General features: G+C 54.1%; 2 protein-coding genes across 2 annotated transcripts; both read left to right on the top strand.

The window, feature by feature from the left end:
* The first annotated feature begins 575 nt into the window (after positions 1 to 575).
* Positions 576 to 2977, top strand: CHST3 (carbohydrate sulfotransferase 3). Its single transcript, XM_082308902.1, has 2 exons — positions 576 to 730; positions 882 to 2977. The coding sequence occupies exons 1-2, from the start codon at positions 594 to 596 to the stop codon at positions 2110 to 2112; spliced, it is 1368 nt and encodes a 455-aa protein (XP_082165028.1). The 5' UTR covers positions 576 to 593; the 3' UTR covers positions 2113 to 2977.
* Positions 2978 to 12138: 9161 nt separating this feature from the next.
* Positions 12139 to 18560, top strand: AIFM2 (AIF family member 2). Its single transcript, XM_082308526.1, has 8 exons — positions 12139 to 12416; positions 13342 to 13457; positions 14893 to 15012; positions 15427 to 15519; positions 15835 to 15943; positions 16155 to 16307; positions 17081 to 17281; positions 18128 to 18560. Exons 1-8 carry the CDS (start codon positions 12242 to 12244, stop codon positions 18280 to 18282), a joined length of 1122 nt encoding a protein of 373 aa, XP_082164652.1. The 5' UTR covers positions 12139 to 12241; the 3' UTR covers positions 18283 to 18560.
* The last annotated feature ends 687 nt before the right edge of the window (positions 18561 to 19247 follow it).

Genomic DNA, 19247 nt, shown 5'->3' with positions numbered 1-19247 from the left:
TGCCGTGCTGTGGGAAGGCGGAAGCCGTGCGGCCCCACGCCCCGGGCCCTATGGTGCAGCCTGCAGCCCTCCCCAGAAGTAGCTCTTTCCAGAGGCTGGGAGCCACGATGCCCTGTGGATCAAGATGAGGAGCTGCTCTTGCACCCAGGGGGTCCCTCGCTGCCATCAGCAGGTTTTTGGCTGGCGGGGAGCAGGCAGCTGTCGGGGCGGCGGGGATTGGGTTTCAGGGCTGGCAGGGGCGGCCGGCAGAGGCGCGGGAAGGGGTCCTGTCGGGCAGATGTATTTCGGGAAGGAGGAGGAGCGGCCAACGGGGTCTTCGGGCAGCTGCTCCTCGCAGGCGGGATGGGAGCAGTAGGGAGGAGCCCTCCCTTTTTACTGCTCTTGTCAAGGCCTTGTTGGTCATCCCTTGTGGGAAGGGTCAGCCTCTGACCCCTGCCTGCTCCCCCCTGCCCGCAGAGAGCCGCCACCGTGCTGACCCTCCTTTTCCCTGCAGGCAGGGCCGCCCCAGGCAGGGCCGGCGGGTCAGAGGATGCCGGGCGGCTAGCCCAGGACACCTCCCCAGCGGGCAGGAGGGACGTGTGTGTGTGTGTCCCATGGAGATCCGTCGTGCTTTGCCCCAGGATTTCCGGGAGCTGCTGCACTGCCTGAAGATGAGGAGCAAGTATGCCGTCCTGCTGGTCTTCGTCGTTGGCCTTGTCATCATCGAGAAGGAGAACAACTTCATCTCCAGGTAGGGAGCAGGTACCTAAGCCAGCCCATGCTTTTAACCCTTTCTGTCCCCCACATCCCAAGCTCCTGTGCAGCAGGAGACCCCCGAAACACCCTGCTGGGACACGGGGGTGGTCCCGCTCCCCTCCAGGCTAGGCTGGGTCTCCCCACAGGGTGTCAGACAAGCTGAAGCAGTCCCCACAGGCGCTGGCGGAGGCTAACAGCACAGAGGCCAGCCCAGCACCGGCTGAGAACGGCTCGCTGGCCTCGCTGCGAGAGCTGGATGCCGCCTTCTCCCAGCTGAGGTCCCACCTGCGCAACATCACCCTGCAGCTGGCGGGCGACGGGGACCCCGGGCCACGGCGGCACGTCCTGCTGATGGCCACCACCCGCACCGGCTCCTCCTTTGTGGGGGAGTTCTTCAACCAACAAGGCAGCATCTTCTACCTCTTCGAGCCCCTTTGGCACATTGAGAGGATGGTGACCTTCGAGCCGGGGGGAGCCAACGCGGTGGGCTCAGCTCTGGTCTATCGGGACGTCCTCAAGCAGCTCCTCCTCTGCGACCTCTACATCTTGGAGAGCTTCATCTCGCCGGCGCCCGAGGGTCACCTGACACCCTTCATGTTTCGGCGAGGCTCCAGCCGCTCGCTCTGCGAGGAGCCCGTCTGCACACCCAGCGCCAAGAAGGTCTTCGAGAAGTACCACTGCAAGAACCGCCGCTGCGGCCCCCTCAACATCACCCTGGCCGCCGAGGCGTGCCGGCGCAAGCAGCACGTGGCCCTGAAGACAGTGCGCATCCGGCAGCTGGAGTTCCTGCAGCCGCTGGTGGAGGACCCCCGGCTGGACGTGCGCATCATCCAGCTGGTGCGGGACCCCCGGGCCGTCCTGGCCTCCCGCATGGTGGCCTTCTCTGGCAAGTACGAGACCTGGAAGAAGTGGGCATCCGAAGGGGAGGCTCCCCTCCGCGAGGAGGAGGTGCAGCGGCTGCGGGGGAACTGCGAGAGCATCCGTCTGTCGGCCGAGCTGGGGCTGCGGCGGCCGGGCTGGCTGCGGGGTCGCTACATGCTGGTACGCTACGAGGACGTGGCACGGGCACCCTTGCAGAAGGCTGAGGAGATGTACCGCTTCGCCGGGCTCCCCCTCACCCCTCAGGTGGAGGAGTGGATCAGCAAAAACACGCAGGCGCCCCGTGATGGCAGCGGCGTCTATTCCACCCGCAAAAACTCCTCCGAGCAGTTCGAGAAGTGGCGGTTCAGCATCCCCTTCAAGCTGGCACAGGTGGTGCAGGACGCCTGCGCCCCGGCCATGCACCTCTTTGGCTACAAGCTGGCCAGCAGCCCTGCCGCGCTGGCTAACCGCTCCTTCAGCCTGCTGGAGGAGGCACAGCCCTCCTGGGTCACGTAACGATGGGCGGCAAGGCAGCGGCGGGGAACGAGGGGCTGCGGTCGCGCTCCTGGCTGGCCCGGAGGAGACCTGGGGGTCCCCACTCCCAGAGATGCTCCTTGCTGTTGCCGGGTGGAAAGCGGCAGCCCCAGGAGCCAGAGCATCCCAGCGGAGCCGACTCTGGGGTCCCGCAGAGCCTGAATTACACAATTTCTTCGGGAATGGGGAAGTCGCAAGGGTGAGGGGCAGCGGGGAGTTTGGTGCTGGGGCCACCTCCCGGTCTTGGGGGCTGCACCGAGGAAGAGGAGGGTGAGCAGAGGGTGATGGGGCCAAGTGCCTCCGCGTTGTCCACGCAGATAGGACAAGGCAAGGATGAGACCTCCCACAGTGCCAGCAAGGACCCAGACCTCAGAGGCCTTACTGGTTTAGTGCCTTCGTACACCAGCACAGACTGGGAACTGCCCCGGAGGCATGCCGGGCCAGGAGTCGCCCGTGGAGCACCAGCTGGCACTTGGGCTGCAATGAAATGAGGTGACTTTGTGGTTTGGTGCTCTTCACAGTTGGTTTGGGGGGTTTGGGGTTTGGTTTTTCTCTTTTTTTTCTTTTTCTCTGTGTATTTACATACCAGAGTCGCCGGGCGAATTTATTTATTTATTACATGAAAAAGAGGGGGAGGCAGTCAAAGAGCTAAGCCCAAAAATCAGAGCAGCACAACGTACCGCAAAGAAACAGACAGCCAGAGCCAAGGTGGCAGGGGTCGGATTTTGACTGTGGACCACCACGTGCCCCCAGGAGAGCCCCTGGGGGCCAACAGGCTATAACCCCCCCAGACCCTCGGCGGAGCACGGCCGGTGCTGGGGCTGCACTCACCTCGTGTGAGAGTGACTGCGATCCTCGGCGCCTGCTGCAAGACAGTTGGACTTATTTAATTCAAAACAAAAATACAACAGCTCAGAGTCCAAAGCATCTCCTGTCTCCTTGGTGTTCGTCTGTGTCCCCCACCCAGGGGGAGCCCCAGAAATATTTGCCGGTGGGTGACTGGTAACTGGGGTTCGCTAGAGGCATGGGGAGTTTCGGGGTGTTTGCCACATGCAGATGTTCACCCAGCAACAGCCTGGTGCTGAGCTGTCCCCTCCAATTCACATTTAATGAATTAAAATACCTATTTTTAGCTTGCTTTGCATCACATCCCTTTACTCTCCATGTATTTTGGGTTCTGGAGGCCACCCGAGGGAGAAGCCTGGCATTGCGGTGGAGCATAGCAGTTGTCTCCACCTGAGACTTGCTGGGGAGCTGGGGGAGCCCCAAGGGGTCCCCGCTGCCCCCCCAGGCACGGCCAGCACCCCCACATCGCCTCTCCCCAGACAGGGCTGTTGGCTGAAAGCAAAAATAAATAAGTAAAATCAGGCTACTGCAGCGGCTGGCCACAGCTGGGCTGCATTTCTGCCGGCGGAGGGCAGCCGGGAGGAACACGCCAGGGCTCCGGTGACGAGCCGTGGCTGGGGCAAGCTCACAAAAGCCGTGTTTTTGACCCAAGAGGGAGAACAGAGGCGGCATTGAGGAGCGCGGGGCCGGCCGGCGGGGAGCAGCCACGCCGGAGCCCTGGGCGCCCGCCTGCCTGCCCGTGCTGGCTGGGGAGGTTTTCCGAGCGCGGCTGCCTCTTGCCCGGGAGCATCTGGCCTCAAGGTGCTCGACGCCGGCTGGCTGGGGAGAGGGTGCAAAAGTGGGTTTTTCTTTGCATTGAGCAGCATAGGCGATACCCTCATCGCATGGAAGCAATGGAGAGCCGTCAACCCCCTCCCCGTCTCACACACCACTCCCGGCATCGCAAGCAGCCCTGGTTTTGCCGAGTGAATCGGGTTTTGTTTGGAGGCTTCCCGCCGGGAAAGCGGCGGGGTCACCGAGGTCATCTGGGCGCTAGGAAAAACCCGCAGAGCTCGGCCAGCACGAGGGGGAACGCAGCCGGACCCAGGGCAACGGTTACAGGCAAACGCCACTCCTGTGCTTCTGCAAAAGTACCCATTAGGTTGTCTTCTGCAAAGCGAATAAAGTTTAAATTAATTGTTGCTTTGCAAAACAGCACAAGGGGACTTCCAGAGCTGGGAAGGGGATGTCAGAGGGGTGCCCGGCATCCCCTTCCCATCCCACCGCACACGGAGGAGCCTCAGGGCTTGGGCGAAGCAAGGTCTGGGGGGGAAGGACAGAGAAATAAAGGGAAATACATAGCAAGCAGTGAGGGAAGGGCAACTGTGCTGAGCTGAGGCCGTTCTCACCTGCGCTGCCTGCACGGCCTCAGCCCCGGCTGGCTCCAGCCTGTCATTTCTAGCTAAGCGAGAGCATTTCTTCCTGGACACCCTCCAGCTTCCCATCAAAAATGTCACAGGACAGAAAGAAAGCACGCCCCCGACCCATGCAGATTTCCGCAGGGGCTAATTGCTCCCATTAAACCCGCGTAGCCATGACTCCCGCACAGTGCCAGGCGCATTGGGAAGCCACAAGGAGCATGCGGCTCCTTTCGAGACCAAAGCAGCTGAATTCTCTCTGTGCTGAGCGGGAGGAGGTTTGTCCCCCCAGGAGGGACACCTCCTGCTCACCCTGCCCTGGCTGCTGCCAGGCCTTGCTCCGGTCCTCCCCTATAGGGGGAAAGGCATGGATTTGGGAGAAAAAGTATGCATTGGGAAAGCTACAGCAAGAGGCAATGCCTGAGAGCAAGAAAGTACCTGTGTTCAGACAGGCCACACAGGGCGCCTGTGGCAGGGGCCACGACAGTTGCAGCCTCACCCTTCCTCCATCCACACCAATGCCAAAAAAACCCTATCCTCTTTTCAAGTTATTCAAGCTTTCAGAAATAAAATAGATCCTGAAAGGATCAGGTTTGCCTTAAAACAAGCAAAGAAATAAAAGAACACTCCCACCCCTTGCTTCCCCAGCCCAAGGCTGCTCCCATCCCTTCCGTAACCTGCCCTGCGCAGGGCAGTGCCTGCAGCTGTGCTGCCTCGGCCTCCCCCGCTGAGCCTGCCGCAGCTGTATTTTAGGGGACATCCAGGCACATTGTGGTGATGCTTACTGTCACCAGACTGACGTTTTCTGCAAACAGCCCAGAGCAGTGAGGGGACACGTGTCCCGTGGGACAGGACCACCAGCCAAAGCCTGCTTCTCCTCAGGGTTATTGCAGGTGACATGAGATGATGTAGCACCAGTGAGAGCATTAATAAATTATGTATGCACTGTTCCCCTCTAAATGGGATCTCTCTGGTTAATGCTTTCCTCTGCCCGTCTAATCCAGACTTGACTTTGGACGGCAGGTACACCCTGCTGTGTCTCTGCCTCCCTCTCGGAGACACTCGGGGCTCGCTGGGGCCGTGCTGGCATGTCTGGGCTTGCCATGGAGGGGCAATTCTTGCTTGAGTCAGAAGAAGCCGGTGCCCACCAAGTAAGAGAGCGGTCGAGGCGGGCTGGTCTCTGAACCACCACCTTAGACACCGTGAGGTTTAATGTGTGGCCGAGATGGCAAACTGCTACCAACAGCTGGCACGACGGATGTCTGCCAGCCCATGAAGCCAAGCCGCCGGGCTGACCCACAGAAATGCATAAAAAGGTCTTTTTCCAGCTTGGCATGAGGTTTGTCCCAAACCTCAGAAGTCGTGGCTGCTCTGCCAGCTGTCCTGACCCCCCGTCCCCTTCTCCTCGCTTGCTCCGGCTCCATTTAATGGGATCGGACGAGCTAATCCCCTGTGTCCCCTTGCAGCACTATCAGATGGGATTTCTGCACCAGGGCTGGAGGGAAACCCATCGCCCAAGCGATCGCGTGCCCTCACCCAGCCCCGCTGGCTTCTGCTGGAGACTGGATCCGCCCTTGCCCTTCGCTCCATTGCGGGGCTTGGTGTGGCTCCCGGCTACGGCTACGGCTCCATCGCCCAAACCCCGGGTCGGTGGGGAGACCCATGGGCCAGCGAGGGACGAGGGGCTGCAGCACACATGGACATTTCAGCATTAAATGACAGCCTTGTTTTGTGTTGTGTTTTTTTAAGAGACTGCATGCCTGACCAGACCGCATTTCTTGGTCTGCATCCCATATTTATCCTGTAATTACACCTTTGGACAAAGGCTGCCTGTCTGTGAGACTGATTTTTTTTAAGGACACAGTTTTATTATATGCTGTGCTTTCACTGTAATGAAATCTTGGCGCGGGGGGGGGGGAGGAGGAGAAAACTCCCCACAATCTGGGGGTGAAAGATGTACTTTCTCGCAGCCTGCCCCAAGAGCGAAGGAGCTTGCCCAAGCCCTCTCCCTTCCTTTTCCCAAGGAAAACCCAACTGCTGACATCCTTTCTGCTTCTCTACCACCCCTTGAGGATTAATGCCACAAAACCCTTCCCCGTGCTGTCCCGTAAGAGAAAGGTGCCACCGAGCCGCCGAGCCGCGGGCTCCTCTGCTGCAGGAGCAGAGCCTTGCCAGAGACATCTTTGCAACCCTTATGACCAGCCGGCTAAGCTGGATAAAGCTGATTAAGCTCCTCGTTGCACCTGCCTGAATCACAGCACAACAAGGGACGAATTCCCACAAAACAGCATTTCCGCAAAATTCCTAATGGCTGCCACGAGCTTGGCTCTGTGGGGGTAGGGAAGATTTGCCCCACATGAAAACCAAAGGCGGTTGCTGGAGGTGTTTGAGCAGGGTTTTCCTCCTCCACGCTGGGGGCTGCCACGCGCCTGGCTGCGCTTCAGTTCCCTGAAATGCCTGCACTGGGGTGAGCCTGGAGCTCCAGAGCCCGAACCTGTCGGTGCCCGATGATAGGTGAGATGAACCCCGCCGCCGGAGCATGCTGAGCCTGGCAAACTCATCCTGTGTGTGGCAGCAGTTTGGTGGGAAGCTGGGGTGCACCTCGGCACGGAGCCCACTTCAATCCCAGGAACAAGGAGAACAGTGTTGTGGCAGGGCCCCGGGATAGAGCGGACCCCTGCTACCAGCTCCCCGTGCCTCTTCTGTCGGATACAAAGACCATCTTGAATCACAGAGACCATTGCATTTCATTTTCGGGGTTTTCCTCAGTCCCTTTTCTGTGTGGGACCCGTGACCAGTTCATGGGCTGGCACGTACACAGTCACTGCCCGTAAATAAACATGACGGGCTGGTCCAGCCTGACCAAAATAAGGTGACTTTGGTGCTGTGGTTTATGGGAAGCGGTCAGCAGCTGGTCTTCTCAAGCTGATGTCACTGAAAAACTGGAAATGAAAAATGAGGTTTATTGGGGAGAGAATAAATAAAACGGGTCCTTGTTGATTTTTGCTAAAAGTACATTTTATTTATAAGGTATAAAATGGCCAGTGTCAATGTTTAAAAGCAGCCAGGAACTGGTCTGAATTGGTTTTTCCAGGCAATTCTTTGCCCTGGACTGACCCGATTCCACCCTGGCTGCGGCAGAGATCCCCAAGGCGCACGGGGGTGACCAGATCACCCGGGGCAAAATGGGGAGCCCCGGGGCAGGCGCCAAGGACGGGCGGCGCGGTTTGCCTAGCAGAGAGCAATCCCTCCCCTCACCTCCGGAAGACACAAAAATACCCTTTCCCTGACGCGCAGCCTCGAGCCCTGCGGCTGGAGGGCTGCAGCGACGCTGCTGCCGCTGGGGCCGTCGCAGGATGATGCGCAGGCAACGTCTGCGGGCAGCGGGAGTGCGGTGCGTGGGGCTGCTGACACAGAAGAGGACGAGCACGCTCGTCCTCGGGTTTTGCGGAGATAGCTGCTAGCCAGACACACAGTCCCGAGTCTCCTCGGGAGCGATTACTCCACAGCGAGTTTGATAGACATTTATTGTTAAGCCCTGTGTATTTTCTGTGTTTGAGAGGGATGTTTTTCCCTCCCGCACTGAGGCCAGGACAAGCTGCAGCTGGGAGACGTCTCCTTTGGTTTTACAGCAGAGACATTGTCAGCAGGGGGACAAACAGGACCCTTCCAGCTGCCCAGACTTGGCCGCGCGGGACGGGGGCCTTCAGGCTGTCCTGAGAGGGAAAGCAACTCTCCGGAGAGACCAAAGATCACTGGCAGAAGACAAAACCCTCTCTGAAGCTGATCAGCTCTTACTGCAGCTGTCTGTTTGCAGCAGGACAGAGAAAGATCATCAAAACAACGTGTTTGCCAGTGCTGAGCACACACCTGCACGCACAAGGCTCCCTCCAGCCACAGTTTTGAGCACTCGGAATTTCTTCCTGTTTGGCTGGAGTTGGATGCAAGGGTTTCACAAAGGCTCCTTTTACCTTCCCTGTTTGCTTGGGCACTGTTTTTGCCACTGACCTTGTGTTGCGCACAGAGTGAGTGCACTTGACTCGTAAGAGAGAAGTAAAAATATACTTTATTGATATAAAACAGTGAGCTAACAAAGTTCAATGGTAAATGCAATAGTGGTTTAACAAGATCCGATGGCAAGGTACACTGGATTATTTACTGCATAGGGGACAGGGTCAGACAAAACTGTCAGGGAGACCCTCCCCTTGAGTCACGAGGTTCAGAGAGGACCCCTTGCTTTCTAAACTCCTTCCTCAGAGAGGAGCCTAGGTTTGTCTGGATCCAATCCTAGTCCCAGACTTGGTCAGCAGTTTATGTCTAAAGGATTATACATACACAATCAATCCTTTATACCACTTAACTAAGATTTCAAAGTTTAGCATGCTATTAGCCGCTGACCAAGGATCTGTTGCGGCAAGGAATCTCTCAACCTTGAGGAGTAACCTCGAGAGGCGTCCCTGCTCAAGGGGAGATCTTGGTGTGCAGCCCACTTCCATGCAGGAGGCCACAACGGGCCCTGGGCTGTCCACTATTTATGGAGTGAGATGATTGACTTATAGTCACATTCGAACTTTTTTAAAAGGTGTCCCTGATCTTCTGGTGTACAACCGGATTCACCTGATGATAGCCCTCACTGCCTGGGAACTACGCCGTGGAGGGCTGTCCTTGCCAACGACTTTGTCTCGATTTGAAGGCAAGCAGAGGACAACCAAACCTACCGCTGGCAATGCCTGGGAAGGCTTTGCCTTTGTCTTGGAGGCAGGATGAAGGCTTTTGCCTTGTGAGCAGCAGAGTCAGGGCAGGAACGAGGTCTTTTTCTTTGTGGCAAATATACGTGAAGGGGGAAAACATCACACAATAGGGGAGTACTCTTGAAGTAATCAATTTCTCCCCGCAGTGGGTATGTATGTGCTGTAAAATACATGCAAATGCTTGTCACGAAAAGCCAAAAACTGCCTCTGTAAAAGCCAGAGCTGGGCACAAAGGTGCAGGGGAAGGGGGAGAGGGCAGCAGCATGTGGGAAGTGGCGATTCTTCCTCAGCCTCATCTTCTAGGACTGGGCCTTTGATCCAACTTTGCTCCAGCAGGATGAAATGCCGGGGGAGTTACGCAGGTAAGGCCAGCCCTGCCAGGAGGGGTTCACACACAGGGTGCAAAGCAAGGCTGTCCATGCAATTTGAGGGAAGAGCTTAAATCAGGTTTTGATTGCTGAGTTTGTCCTTTTAGAAATGGAGATGGGTTTGTTTTTTTCCAATTTTTGCACTGCCTTATCCTTTCCCAAAGCCAGCCATCACCAGGCTATTCCAGCAGCCTCCTCACAGATCAGTGCCCATGTAGGTACCAGGAGAGAGGACAGGGAGCAGACCTGGAGCGCTGCTACCCTGGGGATACTTCCCAGCCTCTGGGCATTCGTCAGTCCTGGATTTCCTGGCCAGAACAGGTGCCTCTGTGTTTAGCAGCTCTGGAGGATTTATCTTGCTTGGATTAATCAAAATTATTTTTCCCCCCATTGAAGGTTTTAGCATCCTCCAGCCCAGTCCTGTGTAACAAAAAGCACAAACCTGCCCCTGGCTTATTTCAGCTGAGGCCATGGGCTTTCCTACCAAGGACCTTCCTCTGCTCCCAGCCTTATTGTCGGCCTTTCCATCCCTCCTCTCTCAGCTCTCTTCCAGGCTGAAACGTCCCCCTGTGTAGAGCAGAAACACCCCCGATGTTTTCAACCCCTTTGTCTCCCTTCTCCCCCATGCCCGTGCCCTTCCCGCGATGGAGGGGAGGGTGTCCAGTGCCAGACTTGGACACCCGCGTCCCATCTCCCCACGGCCGAGCCGGCTGCACCCTCTGGCGGCAATCCTGAGTCCAGGCCCTGCTTTTCCTGGAAAAAAGATGTGAATTCCTTCATCCGTCTCCCACCCACGAGGTTGGGGGGAGTTTTGCTCGGGACCCTGCTAGGAGGGGGTTTTGGCACCAGCCGGCATTGGCTGAAGGAGGGATGAGGAGCAGAGGGAGCCTTCAAACCAGCGTGGGAAGGGGAGCGCAGGGGCAGCTCTGCCAGCTCACAACACCGCAGTGTGCACGGCAGCTATATTTATCCACATGGCCGGCAGCTATATTTATCTGGAATGCCACAGGAGCCTAAAGTCTTCGGGGTAATTTCCGTGCTGCGGAAGAACACGATCTGGATGCCCTTTTTACTGCAAACCTCCTTCTCTGCTCTCTGCTCCCCTTCTCCAGGGTCCTTCGCTACCTTCTCAGCCCTTCCCTACCTTCTCAGCCCTTCCCTGCTCCTCCTTACATCCCGCTATCTCCACCATGGTGATGCTGGGCTCATCTTTCCTCTGTCCCTCTTGCACAGCCCTCTCTGGGCTCCTTGTCCCGCTGCCGCTCAGAGCAGACACATCTTCATTTCTCTCTCCAAGGGAGCCATTTCTCCTGGAGAAGGGAGCAGGCCATCCTCGGGCTGCATTATTCACCCAGCCTACAGTCTGGGCCAGTTTGTGGGTTTCCCAACAAGCCCCTCCGAGCCACAGACACTGAGGGCTGCGAAACGTGAACTCCCCCAGAAAGGGCAGGAGCAGGGGCACCCCTCTGCTGCCGCCCCCCGGCTGCCCCCCAAAAGGGGGCATTGAACCAACATGTGTTTAACCAACATCCACAGCTGACAAAGGACAAGCCAAGGTGGACAGACAAAGCCCAATGTTCATGAACTTTCCAAAACAAAACACAACAAAACAAAACAAAACAGTCTCCTTTTTTGTTTGGTTCTTTTTTTAAGATGAGCTCATGACTTTTTAATGCTGGGGTTTGGCAGGACGGACTGCATGTCCTCAGCATTAGCAGAGCCTCTTGTCTTGCACAGCATCCTTACGCACTGCCAGGCTGCAGCTGCCATCCTGGAGCTGGCAGGCTCAAGCAAGGCAGTTCCCCTGGTCTCTGGGTGTTTGCCCATCACCCTTAAAACACAGCCCTTGGTTTGTAAAAGATCCTTATGGTCCCCTTCTGTAAGAAGATATAAAAGATCCTTGTAAAAGATCCTTACAGTCCCCTTCTGATGTGGAGGATGTATGTGGGGGGGGACGTAAGGAAGGTGAAAGGGGAAAAATGAGGGCCACAAAAATGATCAGAGGGGTGGAACATCTCTCCTATGAGGAAAGGCTGAAAGAGCTGGGGTTGTTCAGCCTGGAGAAAAGAAGGCTGTGGGGAGACCTTATTGCGGCCTTTCAATACTTAAAGGGGGCCTACGAGAAAGATGGGGACAGTCTTTTTAGCAAGGCCTGCTGCAACAGGACAAGGGGTAACAGTTTTAAACTAAAAGAGGGTAGATTTAGACTAGATATAAGGAAAAAAGTTTTCACGATGAGGGTGGTGAAAGACTGGAACATGTTGCCCAGAGAGGTGGTGGATGCCCCATCCTTGGAAGCATTCAAGGCCAGGCTGGATGGGGCTCTGAGCAACCTGATCTAGTTGAAGATGTCCCTGCCCATTGCAGGGGGGTTGGACTAGGTGACCTTTAAAGGTCCCTTCCCTCCCAAAGCGTTCCATGATTCTCTGACTCCAATATTCTGTGGTTGGGACTCTGGTGCTCGCCTGGGCAGGCGCTGCAGCCTGGCAGGAGGCGTTGCCCTGCTGCCCGGGAGAGCCAAGGTCTGCAGCCTGGGCTCAGACCTTGAGAAACTCAGCTCCTCCCTGCAGCTTTACGGCTGCAACAGCTTTATCAGCCGGCAAACGTGACTCCTCCCGCCGCGGGGAGAGGCGGAGAGGGAGAAGGCGGCGGCTGGGCAAGCGGCAACACAGCCGCTGCCGTAGGGCCGGCTCCCTGCTCCCTGATCCCGGCTCCCTGATCCCTGCTCCCGGCTCCCCGCCTGGGCTCGATGGGATCCCGCCTGTCCGTGGACGATTCCGTGCGGGTGGTGGTGGTCGGGGGAGGCTTCGGAGGGACGGCGGCCGCCAGCCTGCTCAAGTCCTGGGCCATCCCTTTCGTGCTGGTGGACGTGAGAGACGCTTTCCATCACAACGTCGCTGCCCTCCGTGCCGCCGTGGAGAGCGGTAAGGGCTCAACTGATTTCCACGGCTTTCCCCCTGCGTGGGTCCCGGTGGGTCAGCTTTTACCCCCCACCAGTGACCACAGCAGCTCGGAGGTACTCGGGGAGTAACAAGGAACGGCGTACTGAAAGTGCCTCCTCCGCCCCAGGCATGGGGAAAGACTTGATGTTTTCCATGTGGAAAACAAATACTTGGCTCTGGGAGGATGCACAGACCGTCTGTGTTAAGCTAATTGCATGTCCGCTGGGAAAACTGAGCAAAAACTACTTGGATGGTCTTTTTTTTTTTTTTTTTTTTTTTTATTTCAAGAGTTTAGAAGGTGACTAAGCTAAAACCAGCAGCAGCTGGAAGAGGTGAATCAATGTCTTCCTGTCTCTGGCACTTGAAATGTTGAGCAGCTCAGCAGTGAGGCCCTGGATGGCAAAATTCTGTGGGTGAGCTGCTCAGGCTCATCTGGGATCTCGTTTGGGAGAGTGGGCTAACCCCATTACTCCAGTTGCTGAGGATTTAGGGGGAAAAATCTCATGTTCAAGGCTGGGAACAAGCATCAAAAGGATGTCAAAAGCTCGGTCTGAGAGGCAGGTAACATGACAAAAAGCCTCCGACATCCTGGCTGAAATGCCCTGGACCACAGCGGAGCACTCACTAGCAAACCAGTACAGGAGATTCTGCGTGGGGAGCAGAGACAAAGCAATCTAGCCGAGGGTGTCAGCTGGCCTCTGAGGAGCTGATCTTGTCACCAAACCCGAGGCAAAGGTCCCAAAGCTCATTGCTGGGCAGAGATAATGCACAGCAGAGACCCAGCCTGTGGTCCCAGCTGCATAGAGTGCGTCTGTCAGGGCAAGGATGGCATGAGGGGAGGAGGGAAGAGGGGTTCGTTAGCCTCCGCAGAGGGAGGTCTCTTCCCTGTTGTCTCCTCTTACCACAGGATTTGCCAAGAAGACTTTCATCTCCTACTCTGTCACCTTTGGGGACAGCTTCCGACAAGGCAAGGTTGTCGGCATAGACCCTGGGAGGCAACAAGTCTTGCTCAGTGATGGTGAGGTGGGTGATGCGACAACTTGCGGTGAGGAACCTGGCTGCCTTATGGGATCACCTGCTAATGCGGGGAGTCAGCCTTCAGCAGGGTGTGTTGTGAATCTCTCCTCCTTGGGGTTTTTCTTCAGCTATGTCGTGGCTGTGAGAATGCAGCACTCCAACTCTAGGCTATGTTGGCTTTGACTGGTGATGTCTGGTTGGAGAAGCGACTTGGAATTTAGGTTTCAGGCTGCTGTCTGTGCTTGGAGTCCTCTGAGGGGGGAAAAGCAAGATGAGCAGGACCACAGGGCACCTACAGAAAATGTGCCTCTGAGCAGGAGGAGGAGTGTAACTCTCATCCACCAGAGGAGGCGGAGGGGGTGTGCTGTGCAGGACAGAATCATGCTCTGGGAAAAACAAACTGGACCTTTGCCCTCGGGTTGGACGAGAGCTGGGAATGCTGTTCAGTTGTGGCAAACACCCCCGTATCTCCTACAGCGCAGGTCAGCTGCACACACGAACCCTGACCTAGCCGGTACCCCCGGGCTCAGGGTTCACAGGCGCAACAGGGTTCCTGGTCCGATGTAACCCTCAGCTTGGCTGAACCACCTGAACCCAAGCCCTCTGGGAAGTCACTGACTGCTTTCCTCTAGGTTTCTGCCACCTGTGGGCAGATATACAACTGCTCATGCTTAATACTGGCCCAGTAACGCTAGGAGGTAGAGAGGAATGAAACCAATGACCTACTTCTATGGAGGGCTGCCCCAGAGAGAAGCAGGCCCCCAGACATCTCCTGTAAAACCAAGAGGCAATGTGGGGAAAGACTGCAGCATTTAACCATCCTGAAGAACCTGGCAACAGAGACCATCTTTCCCCACATGCGCTGAATGGCACCGTCCCTCCTAGCCAAGCTAAGTGACCTAGAGCGGTGTTGCAATGTGGGTGTGCAGTAAATACCGCACCCCACCTAGTGCTCAGATGAGTTTTTATTCTTAAAGCTGGATTTAGAGCTCAACAATTAACGCTGGAGCTCAGATCCTTATCTAACTGCAGGAAGAAACAAGGGCAGCAGCTCTGATAGCTCTTTTCAGCCAGAGCATCTTGTTTCTGTTCAGAACAGGGTGAAGGAGAGAAGCTGGTCTCTGGAGCCAGCTGTGGTGGCAGTGTCAGTGTCTGGCATAAATATCAGGTTATTTCCTGTAAACTTAGGGTAATTTCTTCACAGCTCTCAGCTCACCTGAAGAACAGTGCTTTTCTCAGACCCTGAGGAAGGCAGTTACTTGCTGTCACCAGGACCAGGTCTCTTCCTAAAGTCACTTTCTGACAGTGGCAAGTACTTTCCTAGTTATCGGCAAGGGCTGGAGGAAAAGGAACGAGTGAATAGTCCCTAGGAGGCAAGAACTGTTTTCCAGGCTCTGTTTTTAGGAGCTCTAACATCCTATTCCACCTTCTGCCCTCCCAGGAGCTTCACTACTCCCATCTCATCCTTGCAACCGGCAGCGATGGGCCATTCCCTGGGAAGTTCAACCAAGTCATTGACATGGAAAGTGCCATCCAGACCTACGAAGACATGGTTAAAGAGGTGAGGAATCAACTTACTTCCTAGGAAGTGCTGCCTGCCTTTGTTCAGCTTCCCCGTCCCAGACACCACTGTGGGTGTCTGGAGACATCTGTGTCTAAGAACAAGAGACCACGATGCCTGCAGGGACAGGCCGGGACAAGGAGCATGTGCTAGCTTGTCTGGCATCCTGCATGCCCCAGGGGAAGATCAGCTGTCCGCACAAGGGGAAACCCAAAATGTTCAGCAGTGTTACAGTGTACACAGGAAGAGTGCAAGGGGTTCTCATTTTTTTGTTTCCTTGTAATGAACTAGGTAGTTTATTGCTGCTGGGCCAGTGCTGTATCTCAGAAAGGTCTGTTCACGGAGTGGCTGAAGGTATCTGACTTCCAGCACTTAACAGTTCTCTTGTAACATGAGTCTCCTCTTTACTTCAAGATTGAGAAATCTGAGCGCATCCTGGTAGTGGGAGGTGGTGCTGCTGGAGTCGAGATGGCCGCAGAGATCAAAACAGAGTACCCAGCCAAAGAGGTAGTAGCATATTAGTTACAATTAACTTCATCCTCGTTTCTGAGACTGTTCTTCTGTGATGGTCCTGCTGGAGGTATCCGAGATCACTGCAAATCAGGAGTTTCCAAGCAATGCCAGCCTTCGCCCCTACCGCCTCCTTTTCCGAGAGCACCCCATAGCCTGTCACTGGCAATTATTGGCACTAGATGCCTTTCACTGGCTCGGTCTTCTTGGGCATTAAGTGGGGTGGAAGGAAGCTATAGCTGCTCCCATCTAGCACGCGGCGAGTCCTGTCCCATTCCTCTGTCCCCCTGTTTGCTGTTTTGTCCCCAACAGGTCACCCTCATTCACTCAAAAATTGCACTAGCTGATGTGGAGCTGCTAGATAGCGTCCGTCAGGAGGTGAAAGAGATTCTCCTCAGAAAAGGAGTGCGCCTCTTATTAAGTACGTACTTAATGATGCCTCTGAAGATCTAGGCTCTGAAGCTTTATAAGCTGCTCCTCCGTTAGCCAAAGCGTCTCCTTCTGACGTCCTCTTTCTGACTTCTTTGACTAAGCACGGCTCCCTTGAACGCCTGTTTCTCTAGATGGATCTGGGCTAGCTGGAAACGGCAGCCTGCTAAAGGTTTGTGACCCAGGGCGCTCTGTTGCAACAGGTGAGAGGGTCAGCAACATGGAAAACCTCACGCCAAACCAGTTCCAGAAGGACATGGTAGTAAGGACAGAAAAGGGCACCGAGGTGGTTGCTGACATGGTGGTCCTGTGCACGGGGATAAAGATTAACTCTTCAGCATACGCTGCCGCATTTGGTAAGTGAAAAGAAATCACTGGGTGGGGAGAAGCAACACAGTTCTTTGATGTCTTGTGCTCGAGTACTGTGAAGTTAGGAATTAACCTTATACAACCTGCAGTGCTTATTCCATGATACATCAAATGCGCTCACATCACATTACTTAACTGTGAAATGTGACCTTCGGAAACTTACAGACCATAGATCAAATGGCCAGCAGTCTTCTCCAGCTCCTTCTGCTAGTACCTGCAAGGAACCTTAGTGTCCTAGTTCAGCATGAGGCAGATGACACCTAGAAGTTGATGGTAACTCCTGCTGTCCAGGCCAGGATTTCATCCTAGATATAAGCTTGCCGAGTTCTGAGCAAAAACAGGCTCAGCAGACTCAGCGTTCTTGCTGAACGGTCAGTGTCACAGGGCATTCAGCTGATTAGTTATTCGGTGATACGTCTTCAGTCCCAGTCCTCCTACAGCCCAATTTCAGCTATGGCACTACAACTGTGGAGCAGTATGACCATTACACAGTCTCTTTCTCAGGCTGCGTACGCAAGCTCTTAATGTTTCTTGATGTTTCTACTGAAATGTCAAAGGATGAGTCATTGCATGAGACTGCAATAATTAACTACAGCTAGGCAAAAAGCATCTCTTCCCTGGCATGTAGAAAAGAGGGCGAAAACCCAACTCCTCACTTTGTGTCAATGACATGTTTGATAACATCATCAGCATTTTGGGGTCTCAGGCCACAACAAGCAACACAAAGCTCCTTCTGAAAACTTACTCTTTGGCAAAACAGGGGACAAAATGGCAAGTAACAGTGCTTTGAAAGTTAACAAGCACCTCCAGCTGGAAGGCTATGAGAACATCTATGCCATTGGGGACTGTGCAGATCTGAAAGAACCGAAGATGGCCTACCACGCTGGGCTCCATGCCAACGTCGTGGTGACAAACATCATCAACAGCCTGACACATAAGCCTCTTAAAACCTACGAACCAGGTAAGGTAATCTGCCAGCACCTGGCCTTAGCTGTTGGGCTGCTTTTCTGCAGGGAACAGCTGTTTAACACGCACACATCAGAACTTGCATGGGACACTGATTAGAGGTGAAGGAACTCACAGTTGGGGTTGACTATATAAGCTTATAGCTCAGGCTTCATCTTATTCTTGCCAAAGACACTGTAGATGTTAATTACCTGTGTCAGTCTACAGATGCCTGTGTCCTTCTGTCCCTAATGCCTTCCTGATAAATCTACTGGTGGGTGTCTGCTTTTCATCAAACTTGTTTCCTTTTCTTTAAATTGCTTACTGTTCAATTGTTCTCCTCCTTTCTCCCCTTAAACTATACAACAAACACAAACTGAACAACCTAGTCTCAAAAATCTAGCTAGGTGACGGGTCACATTAATAAGCAACTGATGTAAATACTTACCGTAACTATGTTGAAAGCTCTTCCACATGGATGGAGGATATCTGGAGAACAGTTTGGTTTTTAAAGGCTGCCCTGTCTATTTACATTTCTTTCTACTTAAATTTTGCTGTCTACCTCTTCGACTCTCTCTTGGGAGGAGAGATTCATTCTACACCATACACACAGCCCAATCCTTCAGCAATCCCATTACTGAAAGAGGTAGGGCAGATGGTAGAAAGGAGAGAGTTGTGAGTAGTTCTCCTTGGGCCTGCTTCTGTCTTTGTCATGCAGCACATGGGTCCTGTGCTTAGCAGTACGTGTGGGTATGTGGGGGGTGGGAAGGGAGGGCTTGCAGAAGTGCAACCCCTACATGTAGTAGGGGTTGATACTTAGCTTTGAAACTGCTTCACTTAAACCTCTACATCTTCTTTCCAGGGTCACTAACATTCCTGCTTTCAATGGGCAGGAATGATGGCGTAGGCCAGGTGAACGGTTACTATGTGGGACGTCTCTTGGTGACCATTGCTAAGAGCCGGGACCTGTTTGTCTCCAAGAGCTGGAAGACGATGGGACAGACAATGCCCTCTTAAGAGGGGATCAGTAACAAACCAGCAAGGATTACAGCAACTGGAAGAGGGTGAGGGTGCACTTTTATGGCTTGGACAGACAGATACTGTCTCCTGCAGCACCTCCTAAAGCCACCTGTCAGCGTGCTGCATTGAAGGGGTGCCCTGCCTGGCTGTAAAGGGGAAGGAGGCACTTTCCAAATGAAGTGCACAGAAGTTCTCATGATAAAAACCAGGGAAGGAATATTTCTTTTACTTCCCTGTTGAGATAGCTCGGAGCAAGAAGCTTGGTTTACCTTGACTTGTAACAATAAACACTGTGGTTTTCAAAATCTCTGTGGTTTGTTTGTTATGTGTTTTTTTTCTCCCTGGCTTTCTCTATTCTTACTCTTCCAGAAAGTACCTGCCTCTTACAGATCTGGAACCTGCTCTGCAGCGTGTAGGAAGAATGGCTTGCAGCACTGCCTGGGGAAAGCTTTGAAAGCTGGCTAAAGCCTTGAAGAGGCTACGGTAATCCTGGAACTCAACAGAATATAATGCAGCTTTGTCTCAACATCTCCACAGCAGCTTTAGTTACGTCACTTATACCACTACCGCCAGAAGAGCTGGTTAGTTGTGTGCTAAGTGCAATATAGCAAGCACTTAATTACAGATGCTACTGCTTTTTTTTTTTTTAAGGTGAGAAATTCCCAGAGCGAAAGTAGAGTTTATAACAATAACCACACTTGACACATCTTTTTCTTTTTTTCTTATAAAACAAAACAAAATCACCATGAAATATTCTCAGTAATTACAGAGATTATTGTGAGTTAAAAGCAAAACAGAAGCTCCTCATGCATCACTTCTAAAATCCTTTTCCCCTCTCTGTGGGCTGGGGACAGAAGTTTACCATCTACCCTCGAGGGAGGGGAAAAGGGAGCAGAACATTTTTAAGAGCTTTCTTTAAAGTGTGTGTGTGTGCGTGTGTGTGTGTGTGAGAGAAAAATTCA

Source organism: Platalea leucorodia, assembly GCF_965183815.1.
Source record: "Platalea leucorodia genome assembly, chromosome: 4".
In the NCBI taxonomy this organism is placed as follows: Eukaryota; Metazoa; Chordata; class Aves; order Pelecaniformes; family Threskiornithidae; genus Platalea; species Platalea leucorodia.
The sequence above is the reverse complement of the archived record's forward strand: the minus strand, read 5'-3'. Positions and strand labels throughout refer to the sequence as shown.

Excerpts from the sequence above, each read along its gene's own strand:
- CHST3 (XM_082308902.1), top strand. The coding sequence starts at position 594 with ATGGAGATCCGTCGTGCTTTGCCCCAGGATTTCCGGGAGCTGCTGCAC. Across the intron at positions 731-881 it reads GAGAACAACTTCATCTCCAG|GGTGTCAGACAAGCTGAAGC; the intron begins GTAGGGAGCAGG and ends GTCTCCCCACAG.
- AIFM2 (XM_082308526.1), top strand. The coding sequence starts at position 12,242 with ATGGGATCCCGCCTGTCCGTGGACGATTCCGTGCGGGTGGTGGTGGTC. Across the intron at positions 12,417-13,341 it reads CCGTGCCGCCGTGGAGAGCG|GATTTGCCAAGAAGACTTTC; the intron begins GTAAGGGCTCAA and ends CTCTTACCACAG. Across the intron at positions 13,458-14,892 it reads TCTTGCTCAGTGATGGTGAG|GAGCTTCACTACTCCCATCT; the intron begins GTGGGTGATGCG and ends CTGCCCTCCCAG.